At 39.6% G+C, this 17,781-nt stretch overlaps 1 protein-coding gene and 1 long non-coding RNA gene across 10 annotated transcripts in view; one reads left to right on the top strand and one right to left on the bottom strand.

Annotated features, from left to right (window-relative positions):
• Positions 1-17,781, bottom strand: part of LOC116227039 (uncharacterized) — a 31,834-nt gene that overhangs the window by 13,891 nt on the left and 162 nt on the right. For 3 of the 9 annotated variants that reach the window (XR_016467744.1, XR_016467748.1, XR_016467747.1), the window contains exons 2-6: positions 15,758-15,861; positions 12,424-12,591; positions 11,321-11,493; positions 8,116-8,341; positions 3,426-3,567 (exon numbers count right to left, since the gene is read on the bottom strand). This is a non-coding gene — a long non-coding RNA (uncharacterized LOC116227039). The remainder of the gene's footprint in view (positions 1-3,425; positions 3,568-8,115; positions 8,342-11,320; positions 11,494-12,423; positions 12,592-15,757; positions 15,862-17,781) is intronic. The other 6 variants (XR_004166473.2, XR_016467750.1, XR_016467745.1 and 3 more) reach the window with 4 other exon arrangements.
• GPNMB (glycoprotein nmb) lies at positions 602-17,759 on the top strand. Its single transcript, XM_031590100.2, has 11 exons — positions 602-790; positions 5,095-5,244; positions 5,927-6,070; positions 7,285-7,455; positions 8,545-8,703; positions 9,177-9,485; positions 10,601-10,723; positions 11,403-11,505; positions 12,322-12,527; positions 14,866-14,953; positions 15,738-17,759. Exons 1-11 carry the CDS (start codon positions 721-723, stop codon positions 15,889-15,891), a joined length of 1,677 nt encoding a protein of 558 aa, XP_031445960.2. The 5' UTR covers positions 602-720; the 3' UTR covers positions 15,892-17,759.

Genomic DNA, 17,781 nt, shown 5'->3' with positions numbered 1-17,781 from the left:
TTCATCCCTATTCATCACACACTACAGTGAAGTACTTGTTAGTGTGTAGATCAACTTGTGACCTAGATATTGACTGGCTATCACAACATAGTCTGTGATCATACCTCTAAGCATTGTATCACACAACTATGGTAGTAAGGTACGTGCATGTACCCACTAAATGAACATTTAAATAATGTTTGCCTTCAGGATCAACTCTGATCAAGAGCCAAGTGAAGGGAAGTGCTAGAATCAGCCAGTTTTCATTTAGTTTATGGTTGTTGCTCAGCGTGTGGGAAGAGAAACATGTTAAAAGTAGAGACCAGTTCATCACATGCTATGAGCTGTTGCAGTAAAACTAGCAAATCAGGCTAGGGTGAGAGTTAATTTGGACTTCTGGAAGTAAATAGTCCTAATTTAAAAACAAATTAGGTATAAATATTGATCAGAGTGCAAAACCAATATAAAAATGCCTGCAAGGCAAATGGTGTGGCTCTAAACAGGTCTCACAGAAATCCCAGGGAATGCTGAAAGCAAAGGGAGTGAGTCATAAGCACATGAGCTGAAAGAAGCTGAAGACAAAATCATGCATCTCTGCTTAATTCCATCACATGATGAGTCCTGGGGCCCTGCATTTAAACAGAGGGCCGAGCAGTGGAGAAACTTCATTCTCACTTCTCAGTGGAGGCTGACGGAATTACTGCTCCACCGTGCACACCGGCCAACGCACAGCCTGGCACCATGTGCGGGGCTCACCGCCACCTCACGCTCCTGCTCCTGGCCGAAGTGGTCCTGTGTGCTGCTGCCTTGCGTGAGTGCCTCCCTCACCCCTTTTCTCCCTCCCGTCCCATGATGGTACTGTAAAACCTATTTGCTCCCTGATGTGTAGTGATTGCTGAGGCTATACTGAGCTGCAGAAAAATGCCAAAAGCTGTTTGCTGTGCTCCACGGGTAGACAGCTAAGCCTTGGTTCATCTCGTCAAATTTCTAACAATATTTCTCTGGCTCAAGTATAGCTAGAAGGGCAGAGGCAGGATGGATTTCTTGTAGTTTGCTTGGCTGGGAGAGGCTGCCAGAGCTCCAGGACACTAGGAGTCCAGGAATTAGACTTTCCAGCTGTGGTGGTCAGGCTTGGTCCCTGGCTTCTTCCCAGACTCCCAGCTTGACTTCCAGTCTTACTGACTCACTGAGCTCAGTGCTGGCAACCCAAAATGGAAACTGGGGGTCAAGTTCCAGAATCTGCAAGAAGGAAACTGAAGGCCTTAGCAACTGAGGTCAGGCTGAGCATACCTCTAGCCTTGTACCTGTATTTATCATGGGTACTTTCCCAGACTCTGATGGTGTATAGCATCAGAACTTCCTCAGTCAGATGTAGAACCATTGTATTTAACAGGATTTCTCCCCCATCAGTTCGTACACTCCAGTTTTGGTGGTAGCCCATGTGAATTTTGACCCAGCAAGAAATGTCACAGCTCAACTGTGCCTACCTTGAAGAAATAACTGTATTTTTTGTGCTTAGAACCTATCAGCTACTAGTTTCATTTACTGTCCTTAACTCCTGGACTTTCAGAAACAGAGAAAAAATGCTTCTTCCTCCATGCTGCTCATGATTCTGTTTTTACATTCTCCTGTCACCCACTCTCTAGGCTATTTGCTTGTTCCTCATCTGGAAACAATTCCATCCCTTTGGCACCTTTCTCTGTATTTTTCACTTCTCTGATACCCTGCTCGTGCTGTAGAGAACAAAGCAGTATGCAGTATTCAAGCCACAAACAAACACGTGGGGAATTATACACTGCTGTAACAATGTTTTCATCTTTACTCTTTAACCTTTACCTATTTTTTCAACTATTCCTGAGCACCACATTCAAGACTGTAAAGATACAAGATCTCATTTTCAACTGGCAATAGCAGATTAGAGGCTCTTGTTCTGTACAAACAGTTCTGTAACAACCCAGTCAGCCTTGTTCACCTGCTCTCCAGCTCCCTTGGCAAAACTTGAATGTATTCGTGAGGAATGCGCTCCTTTACGGCACATCATGTTAATCCGCTGTTTCTGACAACTCTGTTCTTCACTGCTGTTTCTACCAGCTTGTCCAATTTGAGCATCACGCCTTTTATAATCCTCTAAATCTTCCCTGGAAATGTTTTAAAAACTGTCGGCACAGTTGCCAACTTTTGTTTCACGGCCACTGAAGCAGCTTTGAGCAAGACATTACACGTTATGGTTAACAGCTCATTTATTTCACTCTTGAACAGCTTCCACACCTTTTGAGCCACCTGATCCAGACAGCTTTTTTATTTGTTGACTTGCTCTATCTTTTTTTCTTCACTTTGAGAGAGATTCTCCATCACTGTGAAGAAAATTCTGGCACAGAAGTCTTTCAGACTCTTCCGTTGAGCATGAAAATGTCAATGAATATATTTTTATTTTTGTGCCACCGCTTTATCTTCCCTAAATGTTGCTTTTGTATCTATACCCTCTATTCGCCCTACGGACTTTCTGGCAGGCTTTCTAATACTTCTGTATTTTAAAAAGTTTAATTAGTAAGTTTTACATTTTTGTAAGTTGTTTCTCAAATTCTCTTTTGTCTCACTTTATTATGTTTCCACATGCAACTTCAGAAAGTTTATGTCATTTTCTCTCTTCTTAGCTTGGTCATAACATCAGCCTTCTTACATTCTGCTCTTTAACTGTGCCATCTTTTTATTGCTGTTCTACCGCTGACTTTCTCTCTTTCATGGCTAACACACTAGCGCAGGAAATACTGAACTTGTCTTCTCTGTATTTTTCTCCAAAATGAGAACCAGAATGAGAAAGAAGAACGTCCATCAGAGTGTGATCTTTTCTCTTATGATCACCTCACCAAAAATATAACAGTAATCATTTCCTTAGATTGTATTATTACCCCATCTATTTTGAACTGAACTGGTCTAATTTTATGTTACGACCAACATCTGTGCTTGAGTGTTTTTCATTGTTACAGAAGAAATACATTAAAGCTTTCCATTCCTTTAAGTTCAGCAATGGAAAATCTTCAGTTCCATGTGTTAGCTGAACTAGTGGTGAAGTATTTTCTCATCTTAAAAATGTCTTTGTCTTGTCCTGAAGCTTTTGTGAAATGTTTTATATTTGATTGAAATAAACAAAGCACAATGGGGAGGCACAGAAATGCCTCAGGAGCTCATGATTTAGAAGCAGTGACCACAGTTATTACTAAAGCTGAACGGGAAAATGACTTCTGAATTCAAAGATGGCTATTCAAAATAAAAAGCATTTATAAAATTAGAACTGTTCCAGCTCATTTTGATGAACTGAATATTTGGGGGAAAAAATGATTGAAATGTTTTGATTTGACAAAATCAAAACATTTTTATTCATCACATAATTTTTAGATAAAATCAAAGAGAATGGAAAAAAAAGGGAAAAATTCATAACTACTTACTTTCAAATAAGATGACATTCATTTCTTGACATAACATGTGATTAAGCACAAAAAGCTTCTGTAAAATATTTTTATGGTTTTTATAGGCTTCTAATCTGCTTTTCTTTTCCTGGAGGACAATATTGCCCAACTCTGAAAAAGACTGAACATAATATAGCATGTGATACAAGCTATGAGGAAGTATAGGTCATGATGTTCTGCTCTGCTCACGTCAAAATATCTTGAATCTTCAGGGAAGTCTTGATTCAAGATATTTAAGTGAGACTGCAAGGATTTCCTGTAGGACAAAAATGTATAGGAGAATATGTCTCATAACATCTGTAGACTCTTTTCCTTGTACCTTTCAGTCCTTAAGCCTCAAGAGACCAGGGAGAGAGCTACTTGCTTTGAGGTGACCACTGAGATGGGACTGGCCAAGGGATGCCCTCCCAGATCAGTAGCCATCTCATTGGGTGATAGAACATCAAGAGAGAAGCTGCTCCTGCCTATTCTGTGGTGCTGTCCCTCTGGCTCTTCCCTGCAGTAAAATTAGGAGTCACAAGACCAGGCTTAGATTGTCTACACCTGCTCTGCAACTTTTCCAAAACCGGGACAAACACCAGCATGACTGGTTTTGGTACAGCACCTATAGCCATTCCTGCCCTTCTTATAGGTCCCTGCATCTTCCCTGAAATCATCCAGCTCTTTCTTGCACCCGTGTATAAATCTCACAAGCATTCAGTATCTACGAACTTTAAAATAAAGAAGAAATCCTGACTCCCTTGATGTTGGGACAAATTGACACACCCAGCAGTTACCTGATTAAGATGACAGAGTTGTTCAAAGCCTCCAGGCTTTCATGGAACTCTGCATATGAGTCTACTTATGAACATATTTTTATGGTATCCTACAGTGTTTGACGTGTTCCTACATGTTACTTGAATATTTATTTTGCTTCGCATTATGTGAGTACTTTATAATAGAAAGGGATCCTCGAAGGCCTGGGAAAAGTCTGAGTCCCTCATTTGAAGTAATATGAGAAGAAAGAGGTTATTAACGTTATTTAATCTGAGTCATTTTAAAGTAATAGGCATGAAGCTAATGTGTTTTTGCTGTTACACGGTAAACACATTGAATTTACTATTCAGCTCTTCATTTCCTTTTCTGCAAACACCAGCTTCTGTTACACTTGGCTCCAGCCCTCTCACACAAACTAGCAGCCACTCCACCAAAGAAACATCAATGGGTCAAAATTCATTTCCAACACAACCTTCACTGGAGCACAGCTCAGACACAGTGCATGTAGCCTGTTCCCTTTAAGCCACAGGTTTGTCACCTGTCCAGCATAAGGCATGCAGCAGTCAGGCAACCTCTTTATAACTGTCCTAACTGTTGCGTGCTTATGTTCACTCGTAAGAACAATGGCTCCGATATGGTCAGAAAACATTGTTTTCTTTCTCTGGAGAGCCTGCAATAGAGCAAGTGGAAAAGTATCAGTCTGTCAGAGGTGGAATTGCTGATTATAGCTGATTAAAGTGTCTAGGGCTGCAATGATAAAGTTCTATAACTTTCCTCTGATGAAGAGGACCAGAATACAGTCATAACAGGAAGGCTGTTCAGCACAGGCATGGTGCCTTTATAGGATGGGAGGGAGGACGCCAGCCCACTGCATGTTTCCTTTTCTATCCAGGGTTTCAAGATGTGTTGAGCAATGGAAGAACTTCTCCTGTCATGCACCACAACAAGATACAAGGCTGGTCTAGTGATCAAAACAATTGGAATGAAAAACTTTATCCTTTCTGGGAAGACAACGACCCTCGGTGGAAGGACTGCTGGAAAGGTAATCACACACACGATTCAAAGACACAGAGAAAATTGGCCAGAAAATCCTCACTGGAGCATACAGGTGCTGCAGTGCTTTTTCACAGGTGCAATATCCTCAGCTGCTGCAAACACTGCAAAGTAGGGATGATCTACTCTGATACCATTAGCAACACCTTGTCTGAAGAAGCAGAATAATGAGCTGTTCCAGTTACTGCTTTCCCATTCCTCACAGCCTCAGACATGAATACTTACCACCACATAGCGATGGCCAGGGCTCTGGGATAATGCTTTGTTTGAAACATGCCCTACAGGACATGTAGCTTCAATTTCTACCTAAGTAGGGTGCTGTGAGCTTCAGTTTAACAACTTCTGTGAAAGGCCTGTTTATTGTCTCCTGGGCTGAGCCAAGTTCTAAATACAGGGGAGAAATACAAATATTCTCCTTTGGGATATATCAACCTCATAGCTAAAAAATCTCTTTTAGCTCTAGGAAGGAAATGAATGAAAGATCACTAAGTTATTTTGGGGGGAATCCCTATTGTTCTAAACTAGGGCTTCGATGAGAACTCAAGTGATTAAGGATTACAAATCCCCTTGGATATAAAGGAGCAAGCAAGGAAGCGCTTAGAATGTAGTGAACAGTTGGAGGTAGCTGCTGCTCTGATAAATGCAGTGAAGACCAGTTTTGTTTTTTACAGGAGGAAAGGTGACAACCAAACTGGTGACTGACAGCCCAGCACTGGTGGGATCCAATATGACCTTTGTTGTGACCCTCCAGTTTCCCAAGTGCCAGGAAGAAGATCACGATGGCAACATTATATACCAGAGAAACTGTACCCCAGGTAAGTAGTGGCAATCTCCATGCTGGTGTGAAAGTGCAAATTGTTGAAATCGTTAGAAGTACACCCTATGAACAGTGGTCATGTTGCTCTTAACTGATAACTACACTAGAGTCAAACCTGTCATACCATTTTCTTTCTTCACATTGCTGCATTATTTTTAGCATTATGCATCTCCTACAAATTATGATCAGTTAATTTACGATTTGTCTTCACTATAAAACTGGCTTCCCAAATACTTCAGTTGGCTTTCATTTGGCTTCATAACAAAACTGCTGCTGCCTTTCAGCTCAGTCACAATGTTGCAGGCTGAGTACAGGTTCAATTGATCACTCAGTCACACTGTTTTCCTCAAAATTTATAAAGCTGTCGGTTTATAAAATTGACTTTTTTTTCCAGTTTGGGATTGTAGAACTCACTAACAAACTAACTCTCAGGAAAGAATAAATCTTACATTCCCACACTTTAAGTATTAAAAAAAAAAAAAAAAAAAAAAAAGCAGAAAAACTGGAGTAAAAGAGGCTGTTGTACATTTCTTCCTCTGAACTCATAAATCTTCAACACATTTTTTTATGATGAAAGTAATTTTCATTTCAAGGCATAACAACTTTTTTGTTTTCTTCAGCCTAGATTCTACTTTTTCACTGTCTAGTATTTTGTTAACTGCTGATATCCATCCTCTACTTAATGCTCATTGTGCAGGTTGGGGAAGGAACCTATATTTTATTATTCAAAAAGGAACTGAAATTCAGGTCTAAGTTATTTATAGAGAACTCTTCTGACAAAACAAACTAAAAGTCATTTCTTCACAGTGTTTCCAAGGCTGAAGTTTCTACTTTAAATTTTAAATTCTGCTTGCCAAATGTTGGGGAAACTTCACTGGCTCCAGCGAAACACTACAATGCCATGTAGTTGTCAGCAAATTTTGGAGAAGTAACTTTAAATGATGTCTGGCTCATGACACAGTAAATTTTTTAAGCCTCTAAATAAAAAATTCTAAGCCAGAAAAATTTGGTGTCTGTATTAAAAACAAGCAAACAACAACAACAGAAAAACCCACATACATGGAAAAACTGAATGTCAGCTGAAGAATAACCCAGCGTACCTTGTTGTTTAAGGCCAGTGACTTTGTCATAACCTGGGGTGTCTGCCTCCTGTTTCCTCACTTGCTGTGAGATTCTCACCTGACCAGGAATGTGTCCCGTTTCTACACTTAGATTCTCCAGCCCAGGATCAGTACGTCTACAACTGGACTGAATGGATCGACAACTGCAGCTGGGAAAACTGCACAAGCAACCACAGCCATAATGTATTCCCAGATGGAAGACCTTTCCCTCATTATCCTGGCTGGAGGAGAATGAACTTTGTCTATCTATTCCATACATTTGGTTAGTACTGCAATGTACCCCAGTTTGGTTGACGCTGCAAAGCTTACATTCACTCATTTTTTCTAGTATCTTTCATTAAAAGTCCTTAAAAAGGATTCCACACTTCCTGAATGGGGACCCCGAATTCGTTGCCCATTTTTCAAAGAGGCCACCAGTTGTTCTATTAATCTTCTGCTAGGTTTGGAAATTGTGTATTATCAGGAGATCTTTTTTAAGTCTGCATTCACAGACTTAAAAAGAACTACCACTGAAGAAAATTAATTTCCTTTCAGTGGTACTCAATATAATTTTCTAGGAAAACATAGGGTCTGAGGTCAGTCAGATGATTTGCTGGCCAGTCACTGCCACTTCAGATTCTCAGATTTTATTGAGAGCACAAAGCTGCACATGTTCACATCAGTTTAATGGTACAGCAATTCTTAACTCTGGGGAGAAGGTGAAAACTGTCATTGACTATGCAGTACTATTTCTATTCACAAATGCTGATTTTCAGTATTTCCAGCTGTGAGTATGTAATGGTTGGGCTATTTCTGGCACAGGCTACGTACTAAATCTTAGAATCCTAATTTAGCTTGAGAAAATCAGTATTATCATCAACATCAGCATGAATAATAATAATATTGTCCCTAATTTAACATAAAGGTAATATTATTTACCTACCTCAATCAGCTGGAAGACAAATAAACAAATGTATACAAAGGGCTATGGGGTATGAAGCATTATATCTTCTTGCTACGCTGAAGGTAAACTTAAAATGCCTAAAAGGTAACGCCATCCACTACATAATCCTAATAACTCAACATAATGTAATTTCTTTGCAAAGATGTAAATGCCTTCGCAAATGCTCTTCTTTAAATCAGTGAATTGTGGGACATCTTTCTGACACCTTTGGAAAAAAAAAATTAAAAAATGGGAGTAAATGCATTGTAAAAGTGCTACCCAAACACTCACCAGACAAATGAAGGACAAGTCTGAACTATACATTTTGATTAGGCAATCCAAGAATCATGAAGATACAGGTTCTGTAAAAGCAATTTCTTGTAGCTAGACTCAAAGGAAAATATATTACAAGTTCATGTTCTGTTTCAGGTCACTACTATCAAACAATTGGACAATCTTCAACAATTTTTTCAGTCAACACTGCAAATATCACTCTTGGCAAACACATAATGGCAGTATCCATTTACAGGAGAGGGCACTCAACATACGTTCCCATTGCAAGAGCAAGTACCACTTATGTTGTAACAGGTGAGTGTGCTGAAATAAACTGCAACAAAATACTGGGAGCATTTGTTGTTTCACTGTTAAAAGAAAGAATTCACCACAAAATAATCTGGCATGAAAAGAATGCATCAGCCAGAGAAAGGTTTTTAATACAAATGTGATATCTCTAGCAAATTCCCTAGAATAATGTAATTAATCTCTGTAACTATCTCAGTTGTGACATCTCTACTTGATATGATGAAGAAGGATTTACTGGAGGAAATGCCATTTTCCACTGATGCCTGTGATTCCTTATTTGTTCCCATACCTCTCTGGGTAACTGTTTGCCATTGACTTGGAAGATCAGTAAATCAAATTAAACTGGAAACCCATGTTAAAGATACTAATGTCTCACATTCTGATTCTTGTTGTTCAGGATCTTTGGAGATGTTTGTTGTTTGGAGCCAGATATGTGCACTTCACTCACTTTCTTTCTTTCTTTTTTTTTTTTCTGGCAGACAAAATTCCACTATTTGTGAGCATGTCCCAAAAACATGACCGAAATATCTCCGACTCCATTTTTATCAAAGACTCACCAATCACATTTGATGTGAAAATCCATGATCCCAGCTACTTCCTTAATAATTCCGCCATCTCCTACAAATGGAACTTTGGAGATGGAAGTGGCTTATTTGTAGAAAGTGGTGCCACTACATCTCACACCTTTGCTCTGCAAGGAAACTTCACTCTCAATTTAACTGTTCAAGCTATTATACCTGTGCCTTGCAAGCCAGTAACACCCACTCCATCATTGCCCACCCCAGCAGGTAAGAGTTTATCTATCTATACTAAATCTCTAATCATTAAGTACATATATTTAGAACTTTTGGTATTATCAAATAAGTTCCGTGAAGCTCTGCAAGCTTCACAAATTGGTTTAGAGACAGAATCAATATACACATAGACATCATATACACATATTTAAGAAACTAATTTCCATTTATCACCACAATGATGGCTTAAAGGGGTCTTCACATAGACCTAAGCACATATACACATCTATTTTTATATCCTCTACTACACCAGATCAAGTGGTTGTGGTCTTGCCCACTCAAGAGACATCTTTTGAGGTAAGATGTAAATTTTAAGTGAGGAAGAAGTATTTCAGAGCCAGTTCCTTTCTGGTTTGCATTAATCTCCACCCAAAACTGAATGAGATTGGAATGAAATAGAAAAACATTTACTCATATTTCAAAATATGGGATTTCCACATTGCATTAAGCCAAAAATGACTTTCCCACTTTAAATTTATGCACAACTTCTATTTCAGAATAATCTCCATGACGGTCAGCATTTTTTTAACATATCAAAGGATTTTAAAGTTTGCAAAAGGCCTGCAGTTTCAGCCTGGGTAATTATATAACACTACCAGTGTTAAATTGTAAATCTGCCTATATTTTTCAAATTTCACATTTTTAAAGTGAAATTTTTTAAGGTTTTAATGAAATATGGAGCGAGAATTAAAAAGCAAATAAAAGAGAATTTTCACTACTTCCCTATTAGCTCTAATGTAGAACAATGAAAATATAATTGCTTTCTAAGAGAGCATTTTAAAGCTTTTGTTGGCATTTGGAATTATTCTATAATTGATGTGGGGATTTTAAAGCTCAATTATACCAAATCTTGCAGTCTCACTTTTATTTCACACAGACAGGGGACTGGCAGAGTTTACTCAAGCCACTCTAGGGTTCGACAGAGCAGCTTACCACATGTGTTTTCTTTCAGAATGATCCCACAAAGATAAACGTATTACTGCATAGCTGCAAAGCAAAACAACCAGTGACATAAGTAATGAATACTATCCAGCAAGAGAGTCATACTCAGAATACTTCTACACTCATTCTAAAGATGTGTATCTACTTTTCTTTCCTCAAACCAACAGTAACGACCAAAGCATCTTCTAATTCAGACCCTTCTGTCCCCTATGAGACAACTGAAGACAATCCTGATGGAGGTTGCCATATTTACAGATATGGATATGACACAGCTGGTATCACCATTGTAGGTAAGGATGACTCAATACCTGGAGCAGAATGAGGGTAATGTACTACACATATGATAATGTTTATTTAGCCACAGTTTTATCAGATATGTGAGTACCATAGTCAAGATCCTTCTCTTGGACACAGCTGGCATTTTTAAAGATTAATGCACACATAGTTAACTGGCTTACTTTGGTTTCTTTAGATGCTCTGACAGGTCAGGTCTGTAGTGAAGTTTATGGTACCTTGGTTTCAGACAAGACTTGATCTTCCTTTGTCTGGACACCCACTGATGGTTGTCCCCATGCTACACATGGGTTTCCAGGCATTTGGGATGGGAAACAGCTGGTAGGGATACAAGCTCTTTCATTCTTTTCTGTTCTGAAACACACTGGCCAGAGGGATCACATAAGGTTGAGCTAACCTTGGCATGTACAGAAGCTGTGGCTACTGGGAGGTGGAAGTGATTTTGTGAATGTAACTAACTAACTATAAAAGAAAAATAAAGCTAAGCAGAAAGGCACAATCTTATAGGGAAAGTACTGGAATATTTCTCAGCTTTCAAACCCTTCAAAAGGAGCACAAAGGGAGGAAGAAGGTTATGGCAAACAAGACCTGACCTGAGTATCAGCCAAACACTTGAGGTTCTGTACACACAAGGTCGTCATGTGTCCTACTGTTGACATCTGTTTCCTCTCCCAGAGGGAATCCTTGAGGTAAATATTATTCAGATGACAAGCATCCAGATGACAGAAAGTCAAGCTGAAAATCCACTGGTGGACTTTGTTGTTACCTGCCAAGGGAGGTAAGTATGTAAATGAAATTGTCAATCATCTTCCCTCTTTAAAAATAATTAGGTGCTGGAACATTTAGGTGCTGTCTGCACTTAGACACAGCAGAATGAACAAAAGTTGGGAACACCACAGTGTTTCTATTTCTTGACTGGAACTAAAGATAATGAAAGTCTCATTTGTAAATTATGTCAACAGAAGAGACTGCCAGGCTCATAGGATACAGAACAAATGGCAGGCTGAACTAAAAGAGAACTAGATACTGTGGAGAAGCAATTCTATATTTTCCTGGCAAAGACAGGATTTCAGCACTCATTGTGAAATTGGAAGCAGCCTACTGAAATTGGAAGGAAACAGTCCCTTTTCAGTCTCTTTTTTGACATTTAGAGTAAATGGGTGCGTCTAAGCAATTTCTTAGAGAGAAAAATTTGCACTAATATTCCTAGATCCTGGAAGGGGATTTGAGTTGAGAGGCATGAGAACTATAAAAATTATCTTGGAATAACTGGAAAACAATTTACCTCTCTTAAGTTAGTGTTCACTTTTTTCAGCACATGATACTACACATAAGAATCCGTATTCTTTTCATAATGATGTGTATTAAAGGCAACAAACTTCATAAGTCTATTTGTGGCAGGTTTTTCCTGTGATCACCATAAAATGTTAAATGCGTAAAATATAGATAATATATATATACCATCTTCATAATCACGATGGTATCACTGATAAGCAAACAAGCATCAGTATAAATCTGGGGCAGCAGTGCAAGGTGTCCATAAGTGGGGCTAACAGGATTCCACAATGCAACGTATTCACTCTTCCCATCCCAGTCTCCCTACAGATGTCTGTACAGCAGTTTCTGACCCCACATGCCAGGTGTCTCAGGGCATGGTATGTGAGCCCGTCATCGTCACTGAAGAATGCTTACTCACCATTAGGAGAGCTTTTGATGAACCTGGAACGTACTGTATAAACATCACCTTGGGTGATGACACGAGTCAAGCCCTTGCCAGTGCACTTATTTCTGTAAATGGAGGTGAGTCTGTGCAGAGCAGATGCGGGTTGTCTGTGAGCAGTTTCTCCTTATGGTCATTTATCTGCTGAGAAGGGAACACAAGAAGGTACATGGGAGTTTTAGCATGCCTGCAGGCCTCAGCCATCTTGTGTGAGAGGTCATACAAAGATAAAAGACATTTGCTTCCCTGTGAAAATTTTAAATGTTAAAACTTGCTGTACAATCTACAGAGTACAGCAATTATACAAACCCATCAGTAACACAAAACATTACATGTTCTTTAGCTGTAGGTTATTTTTGCTACTCTGTTGGGCAGAAAAGTAGGTAAGAGACGTGCCATTCATCCTACTGCACACATGGATATATAGAAGACAGTAAGGAAGGATTTGGCTCATTTGAAAGAGAACCAAAGCCTGCAGCTGAGCAGGCTGCCCTGTGCCCTCTTTGTAGCCCATTGATCTTAACTGAGTTTCTATTTCTACATAAGATGAACCAGGCTCTGAGGAAAGGCCTGAGTCATTCACTGATGACGGAATGTGCCCTAGGTGACTGTTTTCAGAATCAGTTTACCTTGGTCAGATGAGTATCACTGTATCTTACTCACAGTTATTCAAGCAGTCGTTGACAGAAACAGGTATTAACTTGGCCTCACTAAGGACCCTAAACAATAAAGCTGTCTCTCTGCTCCCAACCCATTCCCCTCCTGACCTCTCACTAAATGTCCCAGTGACTCTTCTGATTTATTTAATTGGTATCAACCAAGAAACTGACCCTTTGAAGTCAGTTGCCACAGTATTTTGGCTGCTTTTATTCTATCTAGCTGTAAAATTAGCTGTGCCTAAATCAGTTCATGGTGACGAAGACACAATGCCTGACCTAATTGTATTTCAGCTCCAAAAGACAGAAAAAAAAAAAAGAAGTAGGATTTTACAAAAGTGTATTCACAGCAGCTAAATTTAGCCTAACAAGACTGTCTCCCCAGGTTTCCTCCTGAAGGAAAAGCTAATTTGTAGTCTGGGGCTTTACGCTATAATCATTGCAGAAATAGGATCTAAGAGAGGCTGCTGCTATGAATCACCTTCTGGAGGAGCCCATCTAAAGTTTGCAAACACTTCCCCTGTGCCATAATTTTGCACAAATTTCAAGGGAAAATCCCATTTGATACCCAAGCATACCTAAACATTTGACCTTTGATGTTTGGCAGGACTGTATCTGGGTTTGCAAGCACTGCACACAACACCAGCTTTTAACCTGCTCAAACTGCTGTTGAACGAATTGCAGTCCTACGATTTAGACCTGTCCCATCAGTTTGCTTTGCAAAGTAGTCCAAGGAGCTACCTTATTAATAAAACAATGTAAATCCCTACACTCTCAGAAAAATTATCATGTGAACAAACAGTGAAGTCAAGCCTCCACAGATATTTTGTCAACAAACTGAAAAATGCCTGAGGCACATACACCAAGTAAATTATTTAATGTCCTGATTTTTCATAGATATCAATTATAAATCAATACACTGGAAAGTAAGTCAACATGCACCTCTAGGTTACTTCACTGTATAAAAATGGTGGTTAATAAGAGGAGCAATAATGTGTCTCAGTATACTCAGTGAATGGGTTGAAGTCCTTCCAATGGGCTAGAAAATTAAGATATGTAACACATTAAAAAAAAATTGTAACAATGCACCTTCTTCTATCACATACAATGGAATTTGGAATAGAGTGAAATTGTCAGTGACAAGCCAGAAGATAAGAGCTCAATGACAATCAGAGCCCAGAGTTAATTTCCCAGGATAAGAATGTTAAACAGCAGAGCTGTCAGCTCTTCAATAATGCAAACAAGCCTGGGTCCATCAGGCTCTCAGCCAAACTTTGCCATCTTAATACGTGGAGCTGAAACAAACATTTAAGAAAGTCTATTTTCATTCCCTTTTCCTTACCTCGTGGCTATCACCCCTCGAACCAAAGTTGATTCCTACATTACAGCTTATAAAGAGACTACATCTCATACTTCAGTGTAAATGGTCCCCTACCTTTGCAATCAGCAGGGAGCCAATCAGCTCCACCTCATGGGATGCCACCACGAGTCCTTTGGTGGCTGGAGGAGCCACAGCATGTCTCTGGAGCATTGTACATGCAAAACCAGCAGAGCCAGCCCACTGTCTGGTGGCACTCAGAATTAAGCCTGTGAAAGCACCACCTCCTGCCTAAGTCACTGACTTCCAATGCTTAGCTTGCATTCCGGTATAAGTCCAATACAGCCATTAAAACAGTCAGATAAAAATGATATTTTCTTGAGAAAGCCAATTTCACTGTTAAGACAAGGCTAATTTTTAATCAAGCTGCTTTCTGAACTCTAGGATCATCCTCAGGGACAACAAAAAGTGTCTTCATCTTCCTTGGTTTGTTGGCAGTGTTTGGCGCCATTGGAGCTTTTGTCCTTTACAAGTAAGTTGCTAAGACTAAAAACAGTTCAAGGAACTGACAAAAGTATTAGCTAAACTAGCACAACCCACAGCTTAAATTTGTGTTAGCTGTATTTTTGTTTCTTTTTTATTGTTATTCACAAATGTTCTAGCAAACATTCAAGAATATGAGATTACTGACTTAACCCATAAATCCATCAGAAAATTTGTGAATATTTGAATTTAATAGAAAATTACATTTGGTGCTCATTTGCATAAACAGTAATAAAAGAAGGCCTGGGAACAGCATGTAAGGAAACTCAAACTGTATGATGTGATTTAGTATTCAGTAAAACTTAACAAATAGAAATTTTATTTAGCTTTAAAACTCTTACAAGTAGCTATCAAGAATTAATCATCAAAATACATTAAATAACTGACAGATTCTCTGGGAAAAGAGAATCTGAATCCGGGCATGCAGAAAGTGGTTAAAAGAAACACATATCTGTGCATTATTAGCTTCAATGTTTCTGGTGAAGCTTTAAGACTGCACTGAGACTCCTGATTTAAGAGTATGCTCAGCCGTTGCAGGCAGTGGTGAGGAGGAAACACAGAGCAACAATACTCCTCTAAGCAACAGAGCCTTCTCATTAACAAGGCCTTAGTCACAACTAATTAACTATGCCAGTTGTTATTTTTTCAATAGAAGGGGGAAGGAGTTATGTTATGAATATATGATCAATTCTCTTCTGCACTGGGCCACATGCTAAATGTGGACCTTTGTGTTCAAATGTCATTCTGCACCTAACTGCACACGTTCTTTGCAGGAGATACAAACAATACAAACCTATTGAGAGAAGTGCAGGACAAGCAGAGAACCAGGAGGGACTGAGTGCTTATGTCAGCAGCTTCAAAGCCTTTTTCTTCCCTAAGAGTACCGAGAGAAATCCTCTGTTGAAAAGCAAACCAGGCATTGTTTAAACCTTTAACTTAACATTGACTTAGATTATGTACAAGACTGTATCATGATTTTTTGTTGTTGTTGTTATAAAAACAAAGGAGTAAGGTAAAACACATCTAGATTGATTGGTAGCTCTGGGGGCTTGGTGCAATTAGAAATACCAAAATAGTCCTTCTTAGAAAACAAAGGTAGTTTTGAGCACTTGCTGTTCTTGCTTGTGATCTAGGATACGCTTTTCTAAATAACTAACCCTCATGCCTTGTGTTTTCTTACTTTTGGGTTAACTAGATCAAAATTAATCAGATCTAAAACCTGCAGGGGAAAAAATATTATGTAAACAAGCAAAAATGCATAAATACTTAGTCTTAAATAGACAGTCCAGTGTAGATGCTTACCACCTTAAAGAAGATTCAGGTCAGAAACAGGAGGCAGATACTGGCTACGTCTGTGGAAAGAAACTGCCATGCTATACTCCCAGGCACTGGCACCTAACTGCTTACATTGGTCCTAGCACAGGCTTGCCCTGCACCTACCAGCTCCCCAGCAAGCAAATCCCAGCCTCAGGGAACCTCCACAGGCACTGCTGCTCACAGGCACTGCTGTTCACATGCAGTTTGGCAGCCACCCTGCTTTGCAGGGCAATGGCATTCAGTAGTATGCAGGCAGACAGGGCTGGACACAGCAGTTCACTGCTGTGGACATAGCTACCAGCGCACAAGACTCACTATAAACTGGACACCCAAGCAACAACAACAAGGCTCACCTGCTTGGTTTTTCCTGTTGAAACTCGTTTTTAAAGACATTCTAATTTCCTCTTGCTCCTCCATTCCCTCTCTTTGACCACTTTCTCAAACAAAAACCCCAATCTACATAAGGCACCATGCTTCAGTTATTGCTTTTGCGTCACCAAGCTTGTGCTGGGCATGTGACTCTACAGTCTATTTCTGAACACCGAATTCTTTGAAGATCTATATTTCAATACATTTAGCTTATTTAATCTATCTCACAATAACCCTGATACATACTGTTCTCCATTCCCGAGGCAATGAAGAAGCACAGACGTATTTTCCTGACATCTTGGCAGGTCTGCCCATTGCTCACTATTTGCAGTCTGAACATAGCTTTCACTGTCATGTCCACACTGTGCACAGACATCACTTGAGGATATATGATTATGATTATGACACACCTGTGAGGTTAGGTCTTTAGCTATAAAAATTCAGTAGCCTTTTATTTTGTTTCCACATTCTCCAATGAATTGTACTTCTTTTGTAGCCATTTCAGATATACGATAAGAAGTACCAGGTCTAGTTTTGTTATGTCTTCCTTATGGATAGCAAACACCCATCTAACCATAACTAGGCACCTAAACAATTCCCTGACTTAAACAGAAACTACTTTTCCTGTGAAACGTGCTGTCTGAACGTTACAAGGCCTGTCATCAGGCTGAAGCTGACTTGCCGCCCTGGCTTGGCACAGGACAGGGCTTCCACCAACGCCTCACGATGACCGGCTGTGAGGCAGGGAGAGATGAGCTCTATCACAGGGTCAGGAGTACCGCGGGCTGCCAGCGACCTAAGCTACACGCAGAAAGCACCTTGTTCGGAGAACATGTGAGGAGCTGTGTGTCTTCTCAGGCTTTTGTACCGAAATCAGCTTTCAGGCACACTTCAATAACTTTTTTTTAATCTTTTACCCAAGAGTACGGCACGGCGCACGCTTTTTTTTTTTACATATTATGTCACTTCAGTTTTATCATTTGATTGTGCCTTTTCAACTGCAACTTCCATTCTGTATATCTTTAGTTTTATACAACGGAATCTAGCTGCTGTACTGACAAATAAACCATCCGACGATTGTCAAGAGCACTGTCCATTTGTCTTGCAAATAGTCAAATAGGCAGCTTGGCG

This window comes from Phasianus colchicus, chromosome 6 (genome assembly GCF_987193195.1).
Source record: "Phasianus colchicus chromosome 6, bPhaCol1.hap1.1, whole genome shotgun sequence".
Taxonomy (NCBI): domain Eukaryota; kingdom Metazoa; phylum Chordata; class Aves; order Galliformes; family Phasianidae; genus Phasianus; species Phasianus colchicus.
Note: the sequence above shows the minus strand (reverse complement) of the source record. Positions and strands in the feature narration are given on the sequence as shown.

Coding starts and splice junctions, on each gene's coding strand:
- GPNMB (XM_031590100.2), top strand. CDS start 721: ATGTGCGGGGCTCACCGCCACCTCACGCTCCTGCTCCTGGCCGAAGTG. Junction 9,486..10,600: donor ATCATTGCCCACCCCAGCAG/GTAAGAGTTTAT, acceptor TCAAACCAACAG/TAACGACCAAAGCATCTTCT. Junction 14,954..15,737: donor GGAGCTTTTGTCCTTTACAA/GTAAGTTGCTAA, acceptor CGTTCTTTGCAG/GAGATACAAACAATACAAAC.